Source organism: Coturnix japonica, chromosome 3 (genome assembly GCF_054131305.1).
Source record: "Coturnix japonica strain WE chromosome 3, WE-NBRP24, whole genome shotgun sequence".
NCBI classification, from domain to species: domain Eukaryota; kingdom Metazoa; phylum Chordata; class Aves; order Galliformes; family Phasianidae; genus Coturnix; species Coturnix japonica.
Window position 1 is genome coordinate 25184984 of NC_140665.1, and position 16835 is coordinate 25201818.

At 37.0% G+C, this 16835-nt stretch overlaps 1 protein-coding gene across 8 annotated transcripts in view; it reads right to left on the minus strand.

Annotated features, from left to right (window-relative positions):
* Positions 1-16835, minus strand: part of THADA (THADA armadillo repeat containing) — a 147614-nt gene that overhangs the window by 29396 nt on the left and 101383 nt on the right. For 6 of the 8 annotated variants that reach the window (XR_014944580.1, XM_015857461.3, XM_015857459.3 and 3 more), the window contains 3 exons: positions 12340-12425; positions 1614-2023; positions 1195-1316 (listed from right to left, as the gene is read on the minus strand). Coding sequence is in view for 6 of the 8 variants with exons in the window: in XM_015857461.3 (XP_015712947.2) it covers positions 1195-1316; positions 1614-2023; positions 12340-12425 (618 nt within the window). In the remaining 2 variants the exon portion in view is untranslated. Of the gene's footprint in view, positions 1-1194; positions 1317-1613; positions 2024-9840; positions 10646-12339; positions 12426-16835 lie in introns of those variants that run through there. The other 2 variants (XR_014944581.1, XM_085543035.1) reach the window with 2 other exon arrangements.

Genomic DNA, 16835 nt, shown 5'->3' on the forward strand with positions numbered 1-16835 from the left:
ATTTAAACCTGACAAATTTAGTGCAAATCAACTACAAATATGCACAGCTATATCACACTGTTGTACACTTTATATTCTAAATAATATACATTGGTAACAGTGGGGCATGATTTTTATTTGACTTCAAAAAGAGACTACCACCACTTACAGAACTAGGCTCTCCATGCCTGTATAATTTCACCCCATTTGTCCATTCTTTTATGATGGACTCAGTAATTAATTCAGGGCATTAAATATTGGCATTTTCTGCTGACTTTGCAGAAGCAGTCTGATAAAGGAGTGCTGTTTCAATACACATTCTGACAGAGTGGAGCACACAGTAAACACCACGGTTTCTCTGCAGGCATGTTCAAAGAGATGCTGGACGCTTGAACTTAAGCTCAGATTTTCAGTTTCTTTGAAATATATACTGCAATTTCAGAAGCCTGAGGAAGAGCTGCCTGTCCCGTCCAGTTAGATTCCAGACATTATATAACCAGGTCTGAAGGTACAGTGGGAGACTCAACTTTCTTCTCTTACACACTCAAACCTTGTCCTGGATTCATACTTGCATTCTGATGTGAAAAATGGGCAACATCAATGCTCAGAATATGCATCAAATCTACAGGATGGTATATACTACATATGTGAATTCAAGTCTTGCTGGATAGCCCACAATGCAGAAGAAACAAACACTGAATTCAAGTAATCTTGTGAGGACCATTCAGGTCTATGCTTTTAATTCCTGGAGTCAACCCTTTTTGCTAATCTAAGTGGAACTGGGTCTGACACTTCTATAGACTTTCAACAGATAAACCAGAATAGAATGAATGGCAGATTCACAGTGAATTCATGTATGTGTGGATCCTCAACTTTAAGCATGATGGCATTCTCTGATAACTGTTTGCAAAGAGCAATATACACTGACTATCCTCTAATAGCAGATGTCAATTATAATTTCATGAAGTGTATTGCTGGGCATTTATAGAGGTCTCACCAGAATAACTTGAGGGCCTTTTCAATAATTCTGATCACATCTAACTTCTCCAAAAGATCTCACTAAGAACTTTCCCTTTTCAAATTCAGCCATTCAAATTAAACACTCACTTTTCTGAAACATGAATTTTTTAAGATAGCTCTAACACCAATCAATTAACACCTCAACATTTTAAGTATTTTAAATAGAAGTATTTAAATATTCATGGCAGACCATACCTGTTGGAGTTATCCATAATGTCTAAGCTCCAGGTTAAAAACTCATTTGGATTCATTTTTATAGAACATTCAATCTTTGGAAGCACGTTTCTGAGATCCATATTATAAAGAATTTCCAGCACCTGCACACACAGTTTACAGTTTACGAAAAATCTTAGTGAACACATGCATTTGAGATCGACACTCCATTGACTCAAACCCAATTCTAAGAAGGTTTTCCTGATAGTGCCAAAAAAGGAACAAAGTTTTTACTTTTACACAAGAACATTTTGCAGAATTACAGCAAAGCTCCTGTTCTGTATATACAAGAAAATTACACATGGTATCAAACATCATGCATGTTTGAAACACACTTGTAAAAATTAAGACTACCATTAACTGAAAACATATTAAACATCAGTGAAGTAGCACTCTCCTACCTTGTAGAAACACTCGAGATTCTTTTCCTTCAGAGCCATTGAGAGGAGAATGCCCTCCAAATCAACAAGCAAACACGGTACACCTCCTTCTTTTGCAACCTGCTTGGCATTCACTTTTTTCAGCCAGAGCAGTACTGCTTCCAATGCAAGTAGACGTACTTCATGAAACTCATGGTGAAGGAGATGAACTATTGACAATGATGGCTTGGCTATTTTCATTGCAGTGGGAGAACTGCTACTCTGGATGTCAGCAGTTGAGGTCACCGACAGCACTGATATTACAAGTTTGGTGATGCTCTGAAGATACTGCACCAGTCCAGGTACTGCAGTCAAGTAGGGAACACCTGTCATCAGTTCAGATTCGGAAATAACTCTGTTCATCTCTTCCCAAAACTCAACAAACTGCATTCCTGAAATGAGAGTTAGTAACCTAAGTAAAGTTGACCAATACATGATGTTACCATCTGCTGCAGATAATCAAGCGATAACTGGCACTGAGGGACGTTAGAAGTTTGTTGCTTGTATCAAAATGCATTGAAGGTAAATACAAAGATTAAAGCAAATTTGGCTAGGCTTCTTCAGTATTTACAAGACATTTCATATAGCAGGGAATACTATCAACAAGCCTGTCCAAATTTTACCATTAAAACCCAGAATTAGACACAAAATTGCAATGCAAATATGGGTTTCCCTTTTGTTGTCCTCAAAGACATTTCCCTAATCCTTCTATTTACAGTTAAATATCCTGCTCCTTCATATTCAAATTCTTTCAAAGCCATCTTAACACGTTTGACATTTACATCAAAACTTGACATGTTTGTGATTGTCTAGTGCACAAGGCAGAAGCGTTTTCTGAGTAATTCTGGATGAGCGACAAAGAAATCTGGTATTTGAAAAAGTCAGACATATTACCTAACCGTTGGTTCTGTCATACACATTTTCACTACAGGTTCTTTCCTGAAGGGGCTTGATGTAGTCTGCAATATCACCGTGAGTTTCTGTCACAGTGTTATCCTTTAGATGACACAGATGGCTTCCATCTCATAACATGTAAATTTGTGTATTTTATTTGGTACATTTTCCAAAGCCCCTCCAAACAGGCTGGCAATAAAAACCAGCATTACAGCATAAACTAGTATTAATACCTATGTCACACAGCAAGTATCCAGCTGCCAGAATTCCTTAATTTCTGAACTGTCTGGTTGCCTTGGAGAGGGATTAGGCTGTGGTCCCAGTTATTTACTGTACAGCCTGATTCCACAGACAACAGTTTTTAAACAGACATCACCAGTTTTGGAGCTTCCTATCTGCTGCATTTTGGTGAAAGACAATTCCACTAGCTCAGCTGTCCTTATCACGTATGTATCCATAAAGCTTGCAAAAGCAGTCCCTTGGCTTCCTATCAACGTTGTTTAACACTGAGGTATAGCTAGGATACCTGCAAAGCAGTAACAGGAAAACATACAGATTGCAAGGGTCAAAGCTCTACAGCAAAGTAAAGAGGAACAGTTCTAGGTGGATAGGGATGATTAACGTTGGGAAGAGAATGCAAGCATCTTTCACTTTGTGCCAACACTGCCAACTTTACTAGAGCCTGCAACCCTTTGGCAGCCCAAGGGAGCACTGATCCTTCCATAAAGGCCAGGAGCTGGCCATGCACCCAGTTTTAGATGTAATGCAATAAATCTTCACTTGAGTTTTGTAAGGTCAGAATAACTTCACACTGTCTCTTCTCCTGTGGAGGGGATATTTATTTCATATAAAAACATGCCATAGCTCTCAGAAACACTAGCTAGCAAAGACTGCAATGTTAACACTTTTCTGCTACGGATCCTCTTTTTCTGTGCATGTCAGCTGCTTTTTCTAGTTTGGAAGCCTTCTGGATGACTTCTGGTCTTCCTCAGTAATTAATACTTGACAGCCTATTTTACAAAGGGGCTCTTTAAAACTGAATGCCTTAACAGCACAATCGTCAGTACATGTCTGCATATTTGCCTAGTCTCAGAACCCCATAAAGCAAATCCTTCTACATTCACATTGTGGTCTGCATGTTCTCCAAGACTTTTTCACGCAAATACATACAGAAGGAAAGAAAAACCCTGTCTTATTACAATGCAGAGGAAATTTTTCTGCTTTCAACTTTATCACTGAGAAATCCTTCCTGGCTTTCTTGTAAATGTTTTCTCTTCTGTTTAAGTAAACTCTTTTCTTTGGCTTATATCAAAATATCTGACTAACCCAAAAAACCACACTTGTTCCCAAAGTAAATGTCTGGCACTGCTGTTAAAACACAGTAAAGACGTACTTTTATTTACAAACAAAAAATTATTTTACAGTTTCAACAACCAGCTGCTGTAAGAAGAACAAACAAGTTTTGGCTGATCAATTGAGGATCTTGGCAACAAACAGTCTTAGCCAGGAGGCCAAGAGATTCAAGAGAGTCACCAAGAATTAAGAGGATTAATTTTTTTCCCTCCTTATGGATTGCTTCATCTGTGTGGGCCAGGAAGACTCTCTTCTAAGAAGGGACACATCTTACACAACCATTTGGTTCTCCTCACTATCGTGCACAAACATCTCACGGTGTTCCTCGTTTCCTTTAAGTCAACAACACTGCAATAAGCATCCAATGTCCATATCTTCAATACAAACAACAAATACTTAAGAAAGTAGATCACTCACTTAAAAGTATGCATTTCCTAAACTAGTTCATAGGGTTTTGTTTGTTTTTGACAGCAAGGGACTTCAGATTTTTGGAGGTAAGTTTAAGGGTCTGCTTTTATATCCTATTTGTGATCAACCCATATTCAGTCATTTATATGAAGTTAAATAATCTTCAGTCATCTGAAAATAAATGGGAAAGGAAGAAGAGCAGAATGGGACTATGAGAACCTGACAAATCTCCCCAATGTTTAGCCATCTCTGCAGCCTGTGCCCTCTAAGACTGGCTGCAAAACTTCTACGATTACTTGCCTGCTTTCTTCTTTTCTTCCCAGCAGTGGCAGGGAGGCACTATTCTGAGAACAGATGATGGAATAAATAGATGCATACAGAAGGGACAGAAATACTTTCTCGTTCGGGGATTAACAAGCTGTCAGCTGATGGACGATTCAGCTGCTTTTCCATCTCAGATTCTACAATATGTTCCAAAGTGACAGAAATCATGTGAACTCTTTCTACATTTAAAATGTAGAGTTGCTGCATCACCTTGCCAGCTGATAATACAGTACTGGTTAAGTATTTTGTTTAGACTTGGTGATTTTACTTGGGCTATTCAGGCTGCCAATTTGACGTCTCTCTTGTATAAGGATTCATTTTTCTCCCCTAAATCTGTGGTTATGACGCATTTAATCATTTTAGATAAATATAGAAATCAACTCCTATATGTAGCCCCTTGAACACCCATGCCATCTTCCATCTTCCTACTAGAAGCTCAAGAAGACAAGAACAAAGCAAAGAAAAAGGAATTAATTATAACAAACATCAGAAAACTTATGGACAAGCTGCATAGTCAGACAGTAAATATTTACAAAAGTAAAAAATGAAATACTGCTGTGTCTGCAGTAAAATGTTATAGGAAGGGAACAAGGTATAAATGTGAAAAATTTGGTATTCATCCATCAATCACCAAGATCTCCTAGGAGGTGGAATAAATTACGGACTGAAGAGAGGTTAAAATTCCTTGCACTCTCAAACTATCATCTATCCAAGGGTACCTAAGGGATCACAAGAATATAGAGATGGCTGAAATGTAATGAAAGCTAAGAAGAATTTTTCCCGGATGAATATTAAGGAAATAATGTGCTCCCCCCTCCCCCTTCCATATCTTGCATTCTTATTAAGATTAGTTTGGAAGAAGTCACTGGTAAGAGGTAAAACAGAACAAAGCACAGAAAAGCATTTTTTATTACAGTGTACAACTGTATATTAGGTATATTAGGTATATTTGGTTGAACGACATTTTAAGTAGGATGTTGTCTTTTAAAGATATCTGCAATACCTTCAACATCAGAGACCAAGTATCAGTACTCCCAACACAACCCAAAACTACAAACCTGAAGGACTACCAGAACCCACTGATAATGCACTGCTGCTGACAGAAGCATCCCTTTGCATTTGCTATCATATCAAGGAAAAAGCATCTGAACTGGACACCAAGATTGTTTTTTCTTACAGTTTCTCTCTTGAATACTATCAAGTTTTCCATCTATGTTTTGCATAGATAGAAAACCATAAAAAGTAAAATAAAAAGCAGTGCCAGTCAGCTACTGCAGAATGCTGGAATCTAAAGAGGACCTGAAACAAGTTAACAGAAGGATGAGCATTCTCCATCTTTACAGTAGGACAGGACTTTAAATGATGATATTAACAACCACAATCAGTTCCTCTCTCCCCTGCAGTTGTTTATTTCTTCTAACACAGCATCCTACCCATATTATGCTCTATCTTCATTTACTGCTCACCCCCCGGCTTTTCATAAACACTTTTCCTTTCCTTCTCCTGTGTCTGTGCCACAAGTCCATCTCCTGTCTCTTACATTTCCTTGACTGCCTGCTGGCTTTCTATGCCCCCCACTTCCTCTCCCCCAGTATTTGTTTGTATCAGTCTCAGTCAGTTTTGCATTACTGTCTCCTATTCATTTTTGTAATGCCTTCTGGCTACAGCATATTCATCACATGATCTGTGCTATTCCAGTCTCTCCCTGTACCTGGGCCCCCAATGATCCCATCTTCAGCTTTCTCATCCTCCTCTCTGCCAGCCTTCACACTGTGAAACAGCTATTCTGGTTTCATAATTATTTGTCAGAAACCACAGAAACAAAGTGACCTTATTGTACATGGCAATCCCGCTATCAGCAGTGCTCACAGGTGTAGGTCTGCTGGCTGCTCCAGATGAGGTGGAAACTTCATAGACCTGGAATCAGGGATTCCTCTGGATATTTTAAAATGATGTTCAAACACTGTGCTAAGTCATTAAGCACTGGCGATACCAGTGATCTCTGAGAGAGCTCTCCTAAGTAAAATGGGAAGCTACCTTCTTTCTCAACTTCATAAATTCATGTTCATAAATTATGAGCTACGGATGAAAAGGAAGGGTTCATGTTTAACAAAGGATCTTACTCTGAATCGGTAAATATCTTTAGACCATCGTGCTATGGTCTAAAGTCCAGTACTTAAGGACACATAGATCTGTATGTATAGAATTAGAATACTGGTCACTCAACAACACTCCCTTTTGACTTGTTTAATGACATGTTAGTAGAAATGGACTATTTAGATGATTTTATAAATATGTTTCAGATTTTTACCTTTTTAGCTGAGTCAAAATAATAACAGGTGCTGCAGTCAACATACTGGCAACACGGAGTTAATACGACTTCTGACAAGATGAACAAAAAATGCTTTCAATGTGTTCAGATGGATTTTTATTTTTATTTTTATTTTTAAATTAAAGCTAATTAGACCTAATAATGAAAACAAGCACTAGCAAACTGCCAAAAACAAATATTGTGTTTTTGTTCACAATATTTGTTTGGCTATACTACTTAGGGATTTAGGTAAAAGGGAATTAAAGTATAATTAAAATAACTAACCTACTTACTCCAGCCAAATTTTTACCATTTAAACCTTATCAGATTTTAAGTTAGCCTGCATAAAAACTTACTTAACTTACCATTTAGCTTCCTTTCAAAACAAGAAAGAGAAAGTACAACACAGACAAACAAAAAAGTGTGGGGGGTGGGAGGAGGGGCAAATTGGGCACAGCCCACTATGCTATTAAAAAGATCTATAAATAATTTCATTCAGGCAGCATATTTAAGAGATTCCTACAATTGTACATTATTAGCCATGGTTTTGATTCATACATACACGTGCAATGCATGAATACTACTATAAAGCAACTGTTCCTGCTGATCAAAGGGAGGATTTAATGATGCTGTATCTAGAAAAGGTTCAGCTGCTCAGAATGCAGAAAGAAAACGTGAATTTTCATTTGTAAAACACAGGAAAAATATATTAGTGAGAGCAAATTGCAGCCTGCTGGATTTTGATATCAAAACAGGATATTTATGAACAGGATTAATTGTATAAACGCTGAGTAACTTCGTTACCACTGACGACAACAACAGAGGAGTTTGTTTAATCACGAGAACTTCTGTAAATCCTTACCCTTACAAATTAAGAAAGGAAAAACGCATGTTTAGACTTCAAGCAGCTTCTTGTAAGTTACAAATTCACAGTTTTATTTTGCTATTTAAATGTTTTCTCTTTCTCATCAAATTTGAATTCTGAACATGCTGTATACTCAATAACAGGTTAAACCAGCCAGGAGACCGACAGCACACACAGAGGGTAAAAGAATAACTAGGGAGGATTATTTTTAACAGATTTTCTTTCATCTTTTCCCTGATTAGGCTTCTACAGTCCATTACACTTGTATTGATTTACTGACTCAGCAGAACAGTTTACGTGCAAGTACTGTTATTATTATTATTAAACACAACCCTAAGTGAAATGTGCCTTTATTAACCAAGGATATTTTAACAATTTGCATTCGTTTCTCACTGCATGAACTGTACACAGTACTATCAGAAAACTGTTCTGAGAATCTAGCAAGAAAGAAAACTGGCCATTTTGCCCTTTGGCATTCTTCATTTGTTACAGACAGCGAGAGCATCCCAGCTCTGACCTTACACTGCAGTATACTGCCCCAGCTCCTGTTTTCTCAACACAGCAGGATCACTGCAATGCCTTCATCTTAATGTTTAGCTTCACACCATAATTTCCAGGAGAAGATTTGAAAGTAGTACTGTCTGTGATGGGCCTTGTTTAAAGTCCAAACATTCAGCAGAATAATCTTACTCTCCGATACACTGCCTAATATTTGGTGCTTCCCAAAGCCCATCTACACTGCAACAGAGGAAAGCGTGTAACCTGAGTAGAACACTGCAGATCCTCATGTAGACCTGTAGCTCTAGAGTATTCCTACTCTAGCAGACGTATTCCTGACTCCCACTGACCAAGGCATGTGAGTTAACAAAAAACTGCAGCTAAGGCTGAACACATTTGGTAAATCACCTGGACTCATTCCTCCCCTCCAAAAATATCCCATAGGTGTCATTTACTTCATTCAGAAATTGTATGAAAATGTAAAGTTCTGGAACTTCTCTCTCTTCCCACACCATCCGATTTTGTTCTGTTTTACCTGTGGTAACTACTTAACTGCACTCCAGCAAAGCAGAAACACTAAAAAATCCTCGGAAAGACAATTACACTGTTCTCCCCATTAGACTGGAAAATCTTTAGATATGTGATTCAGTCAGTAAAGCCAGTTACTGTGCTGAGGTGTGCAAGAACAAATTCACTGGATATTATTGTTAATTGTTGCTCACAGTGGAGATAGGCAGTAGCTCATCAAACAATACTAGATCAGGTAAGAATTTCTGTTTGCTCCCAATGAAGGAAAAGTAGATTCTTATCTATATTTCTTATCCAAATATTTTAACATTTTTGTTTTTAAAAATGTCTTGATTCATTCTCTTCTGAGTTCTAACTGCAACTGACAACTGAAAAAAAAAGTTAAAAAAAAAAAGAAAAGGTTAAAATGAAAGGTTTACATAACCTTGGCATTATTCATTGCCTTTTTAATTCAGAAAACCTTAAACAGGAACTGGAACAAAAGCTTCAGATATTAACTTATGAAAAGAGATCCCTATTTTTCTACAGAGATTAATCAGGCAACACTTCTGTCCAAATCAGCAAATCTTTTTCTTGTTGTTGTTGGGTTTATTTATTTATTTATTTTGAAGATAAATAATCATCATTTGGCCACTAATAAATTTTAATCTGGACAAGACGCTTTTGGTATCCATTACTCCCTGCCTTCCTTATCTGACAATTTAAATCGTTTTGAATTTGTGAAGCAAATTCCCTAAGGGCTGTCCTGCACTTTAAGAGACAGATTTTATTAATTGAAGACAACAAATCACTTACAGAAAATAATCATAATGTAGGAAAGGCCCAGGCAAGGCTGTACTCTGAAAATCTCTTTGTAATTGTAGCCCTTTAGGCAGGCATAATCAATTAGAAGTGGTCTGATTTTAACCAGTTGCAGCCTCATTACATTGCATTCCCGTTTATGCTGATGAAAATCAGTTTCAGCCTGTGGCCTGGAACTCATATACAGCACTTCCTGGGGCCTCTTAGGTAAACACATCAAGAAACAGTTTTATTTGGATTTGTCCTTCACCCTTTATTCGTTGAAACAACTTCACAAATCAAGATTAAAAGAGAGAAAACTTGGCTCATAACCAGAGATACACATATATGAGTAAGATATTTAATCTCACAGAAGTATAAAGCTTCGGTTAATAATTATTCCTCACAGAACATTTAAATGTGAGACTCAAAACATTCATTTTTAACTGATGAGTTTAGTTTTTCTTTCACTATGTCATGGGACACTCAGGTTCTAGTTAATATAAACATAATATCCCTTCACGTCAGAAGTGCTTCTGCACTTGATATATAAACTTGTCCCTAATGTGTCTTCAAGTTTTCAGAAACATATTTCCATTTTAAGTCTCTACTCTCTGCAGATATCGCTTGCAATCCAACATTATGAATTTATATAAGAGTGAATTTTCAAAGCAGGACGTTAATGAACTATCCCTCAGCAGAGAGAGCCTGCAAAAACAGTTGTTTCCCTTCTACAAAAATTCTCCCTCCACACAGCACCAACATTTGGAACAATCCGTATAAGCTTTGAAAATTAAATGAATCCAGTACAGCCTGTAATCCAACCACAGCATGTTGCAGTCCCTCGGGCTCAAAGGGCTATTCTTCACCCGGCTGGAGCATTGGAAAAAAAGAGAGGAGTTTCCTGGTGCATAGAGGTCTTCAGAGACCTCTGCAAATGTGCAGCAGTTATTTAAAAAACAAAACAGACCAAGTCTAAAGATAATAAAAATGGGAAAGAAATTAATAAAGGAATTATAAAGCCCCCAAAATAAACAAAGGAAGAGAAGTCACCTGGAAAAGGAAATATGAAAACAGAGTCAGTGGGTGAGTGATGAGAATTATCAGAAGTAGAAGAAAAAAATATAAGAGAACACATAAACTGAGATGCTTCATAATACAAAGGAGTTGAAGACATAGAGGATCAGAATTAAAAGCAAGGTGTAAAACCTCCTTCCAACCAGGGGCTACCATGAACAACGGAGTACTCATGAAAAGGAACAAAGATGCCGAAAAGGCTTTTTGGGGGGTTGCTTTTGCTTACTTATTCAGACATTATACAGAGCTCCACTTTCTTAATTACTGCAAAGGACAGCCATCAAGGCATATCAGGATTTAAGAAACTTAAGTAAATATACATTGTAACAAGAGTGTTAGTGATGATAGGTATAGCCCACCCATACTAAACATTAAGAAGTCAGGGCGAAAATAGAATCAGGCTATACTGAAACTGTTTTACAGTGGAGGTTTTGTTCCTCACTAAAAAGCAAATCATTTATATCTAGTCACAGTGGTCAGTACTCAACAGAATGAGACCTATGGTGTAAAGCTATCTAGAAATTCCCTTTCCTGAATAGAACCTTAATACCTGGGACTTATGTGAGATGATGACTCTTCATTGGACATGAAAGATTTGACCTGTCCCAATGTTCCATATCACCCCTACCAACTGCTATAGCATAACACACTTGTCACAGTGATCATACTGTACACAAACATTTATGTCTTAAGGGCTACATTCTGCAGGCTATCTGGACAAGCTGTTTTCAGATACATTCATCAACAACTCATCCCCCAGGAAGCTGTCACTCTTCATGTATATGTAGTATTGCCAGTGCTATCCATACCCGAGCATCTATTAGAACTGCACATCCACATGAAAGTACATGAACAGCAACTATGGAATAAAAGGAACAACCTCTACCAAAGATCAGAACAAAAATGCATCTGCCATATATCACAAGCAAAAAGGTTTTGTTCTAAAATAAAGAACAGCCCTCAAAGTACAATTACTTGAAATGAAGAACATTTCAATGCATTAAATGCAGCAGTAAAATTAGCCACTAGGGTGACTAATGATTAATGTACTACTCTTTATTTGCTTTCCTCAACTGAGGAGGAAACTTATTTCTCAGCTTTTCATAAGAAATAAGGCAGGTGCACAGGGAAGCACCTGACATAAAGTTGCCTATATACAGGCAAATGGAAATGGTTCTTCCCTCCATACCTTTGCTTTCCCTATTGTTTACAGAACATTTTGCATGGTTGCACCTTATAAAGCTTCCTAATATGAGAAAGCAGTTTTCCTGAAACAATTCTAGGTGTCCCTGAAGGCCTCCATGGCTTTGGGGAAAGACTAAGGTGGCAATATTCTGGGGTTTATGTTCTGCAAAACATTTTGGAAAACTGGAAGGCATGTTTTTGTTGTTACACAGTTCTAGAATTAGGAATATTGCAAGATCACTGCTCCGAGATTTGACAAGGAGCAGTGCCCCATTCATCCTATCAACAATCTCCAGGAATAGCTCTGTGGGAGACAAAATAAATGGCTCTTTCACGTCAATCAGCTAAATTACTTAAAGGTCTCCAATGTTCAGTAAGGTACCATGACTATAAGCAGCATGTTATTGTTTCTCTAAATTCCGTACAGATCAGAATCTTCCTCACAGACTTTCAGTCTGATCTCCAAAACACTGCATTTGACTTACCTTGCTTTTGGGAATTTGCCAGGTGAGTACTCAGCATCACAAGGACATCGAGAAAAGCAGCTCTGGTCACCAAACAAGGATTTGGCCTATAAAATCAAATTACTAGTTATGAAAACTGTTTTCCATCTATGCTCAGGAAAAAAACTAACAATTCAACAGCTTAGAAAACTGCCGATGTCTCTTGCTATGTGGACAATCTTAGGTCTGTTTTACTTAATTAATGAAGATCAACAGATCAAATTAGACTGCATGTGCAGAATAAGTAGGCCAAGTTATGCAAGCTTCACATTCTGGTTCACTGTGAATGACAATCTCCCTAACAGGAATCCCAACACCTCTCCTCCATCTATTCCACCAAATCTCAGTTTAGAAATTTCATTATTATTGGATTAATCAGCTTGCTTTGGTAAGTCTTCATTTTGTTTATGGACAATGTGTGTAATTAAATGCATTAACAAAACTAAGTTCAGGTCTTACTGTTCCAGATTATAAATAATAATAATAAAAAAGGATGAAATGTATCTGCTACAGCTTTTTAACAGGCACAGTGTTCTCATTGTTTTGACGAAGACTAGAGGGACACACATTCTTAAAATTAGACCTTTTTTCTGGACAAGAATATTGGGGATTTGAACATAATACAAATTGGTAATGAACTACTTTCCGTTCCAACTCTTGAAGCCATAAGCGAATAACGTATTCTCTCAAACTGGAAATGTAAAGTGAGGTTAACTTATTTGTATAGGATTAACATCATTATTTTTCTTTATATTATTATCATTGTATGTTTCAGCCAGAAGAACCTTTCCTGAAGTATTACTTCATATGTGAACAGGAAATCTAGTTCAAAACAGAGAAATTATTTTGATGAGTCCAATGGGACTTGCACTGAAAAACTTCTAGAATCACGAGGCACAAGTCTGAAGTATGACTAATTCTGTTCAGTATTTCATTTTTATTTTATCTGGCACTTACTTTGTGTGCTTATCTTGACATCGGAGCTCTTTCAAAAAAATTGTTAATTAATTATGTTACAACAAACACTCTGAACTTTGTAACATCTTTAAAATTCAAGAAGAAAAAAAATCTTCTTCAAATAAGACATGCGATTTTGACATGAAAATGAATAATCTGAAGATCTTGCATAGAAGTTTGGCAGCTGTATTTGATCATGGAGAGTTATTCTATGACCATATTAAAAAGACAGCTTTTACCAGAAGCGCTGCTCTTACCTCCACTCATAAACACTGTAATGACTACAAATTACTTACAACTACTTTTATCCTCTACAATGTTAGGCATCCATATAACGTACACAAGAATAGATGTTACGAAAACTTCTCTTTTAAAGAGATTTTTCTATCTTTTCCTTAAATTCACTTTCTTTTTTAGACACTTTCTTACAAGCAGTCATGAGGCTCCCAAAGCTTTTTCACACTTGCCTCTTACTACTTGCTTTCAAGCTAGAGAGCTAAAACCCTGCCCACAGAGAGCATGTACATCAATGAGAACTGATACCATGAGAAGTCAAAGCATTTCTAATGTGGCCTGTTTTTAAAAAGCTGAAGTAGGAAGATTAATTTATTTCCAAACAGACTAAACAAAACTTTTTTGTGTATCTCATGCATATAGTTTGTTGCCACATCTATGTGAAGAGGAAAAAAACAAACAAACAACAAACAAGAAATACTCATAGGTCTAGGAAGGTCAACCACTGAAAAAGAGGCAGATGAGCTTCTCAGAAAAAAAAAGAAACACTGAGGTCTACCATACCTGCAAAATGGATGAAAGCACCCATGACAGATTTAAATTAAGATGTGGTACATAACGGGCCCACTGCACTTCAGCTCCCTTGACATGGTTGATGCAACCTTTACTGAAGAAGTGACAACAGCAATACTGACACGTTTTTTCATTCCAGTCCAGCTTTTCAGCGTTTATCACTTTGTTCTGAGTACACACATATGTATGTTTTGATTTTGAAATGAGGATTTTTTAGCTTGCAACACGCCAAACGTTTGTTCTTGGCTTGCTCTATTGCTCTGGTGATGCTTGTGCATCTCGGTCATGTGTGCCAGATGAACGCAACAGGAAACTCAGTTTTCCAAAACAAAGAAATTTCAGTGTTGTTGAGACTATAGCAGAAAGCTGAGTCTTTAAGACAATTAAATTTTGATTTGCATAACAGACCCGACAGCCAAAAATCACATGCTGGACATTTCAAATGATACACTGTGCAGCAATTAAGATGACCTGTTCATGCAGAACTTAAACAATGGGAATGGAAAGAGGACAAGATGTTTCTGTTTTAATGCAGATACCCAAATAAACTGGACCTCTCATAAACAAGCTTTGAGGAAATATGTTTCCAAGCAATAAAGTCACAGTGGTAGCAAAGGTGGGAGCTCTAGCATCTGGAACCCCAAAATTAGTTCTCTTCCAAACTGAATACGAATGGAAATAAATACATCATAGCCTTGCTCCAGATAATAAACAATACCAAATAATGTGACTCTGAACAGCACAGAGCTAGACGCTGTAAGGACTCTCATATCTCACAGGGGAATGTCCACCCAGAAATATTTAGTTGACATCAAGACAATATCATGTACTTAGTAGTGCTGTATAATTAATACTGTATTAGCACTGCTAAGCATATATACTAATAACAAGATACAGACAGACTGAAAAATTCACATTTTACAGTTAAGTCACACTCAATTTAAGATGGTCACTGGTTTGCTTATTTTGGACTACAAATCTAACATAAACTAAACTGGCATTTATTGAAGAAATCACCAATATTTGGTCACAGACCTCCTGTGTACTTTGCTTCAACACACAGTTTCAGCTGCCTCAGGCTTAGCTTCTAATATTCCTTTTCTAGCATTATCTATTTTTAAGAAGAACAACATTGATGAATGACAGAGGAAATTGTCTCCTCTTCCAAAGGAGACAACAAGAATTAAAGAACATGGAAAGCTCACCCATATGGCCCCAGTTCTGTCAGAACACTGGAAAAGAGCTGAACTATATTTACAGCCTGTTGTTCCTCTACAGGACGCCAGTTATAACCATCCAAATATATATGTATGAATGAGGAAGGCCAAGACACATTTATATAGAATAACAACGTATTTTGATTTACAACTTCTACATATTTCCATTCTCTTCTCAAAAGCCCCAACTTTCAATGATGCTATGTCAGATAACTTGAAGAGAAACATGTTTCTCCTGTAGTGTTCCTCTTTTTCCAAAAGAGCATTGCCTTGCATAGGTATAAACACCAATAACAGTAATAATAATATATTGCATTTGGAACAAAGCTGAGGTAAAAAGTATTTAATTGAGTTAATGTTTACAATACTAGTTGTCAGCTATGCCAGTTAATGGAAATTCGGTGTTTTCCAAAGAGGGAATGCACTCTGCTCAATTTTTTTTTTCTCATAAGGAAACAGATAATTACAAAACTATTAGCAGAACAAGAGCAATAAGCATACAAGTTATGGTTACTAAACACTTCATGACATAAAAATCATACTTTCTCAAACTCAAGTGAACAAATACAACATAAATTTTAAATGCAGCCTGACAGGCTATGTCTATTAAATAAAATCACAGAAAAAATTCCTTGTGAATTACTTTAGTTGCAGATACCTTAGTATAGTAAGGTATCATAGGGACACACAGAAAAACTGTTGAAGCTCTGAGAACAGTCGTGAAGTTTCCAAGCTGTTCAAAGAGTATGGTTGATTTCAATTCTTCCAACTCTGAATACAAGGTAATCTCATTTGTCAAACTGAAATAATACTTTTTAAAATAAAGAACAAAAATTTAAATACATTTTCTCCTCATAAAGTCAATTCAAGGCTGCCTTGAGTACAAAAAGAGAACCATCCTTGTGATTTGTGTGACTGTTTTCAAATTGATTTCCAAAGAGAAAAAAAAAAAAATGATTTAATGAACTGCCCATTCCTTATTTGGTCTTTAATTGAAAAGTCATTAATACTGGAACTCTGTGTTTCTAGAGACCTTGGAAAGGCTGAAAAAAATCCTTTAGTTCCTGGATGGAACACCCCTTCACAGGATTAAGCTTTTCCATAGTACCTCAGGAAAAGCCTGACATTTTGCATACAATAAAGAGTAGAATTTCATCTTCAGCTCTGTTATAACCTCAGGGAAGAACTGTGATTCAAGGCCAACACACCCTATATCAGCTGGTACTTATGGACAGCATTCACTCAACTTCTTATTTCGTGTTTCACAACCTTTGTCTCCACAGACATATTTACTCAGGATGGTTCACTGGCAAGTAAATCTGAGGTTTACAGGGCACCTTTCTCTCCCTATCAATTTCCAGCACACTGCTTCCTGAAGAATTGAAAATCTCTGCCAAACTCTCTTTCTTTCAGTGTCCGGAATCTTCTTTTATGTAGCCTATACAAGGCCAGCTTGTCTGGACCAGTTATACCCAAAGAAAGACCTGGAAAACAAGC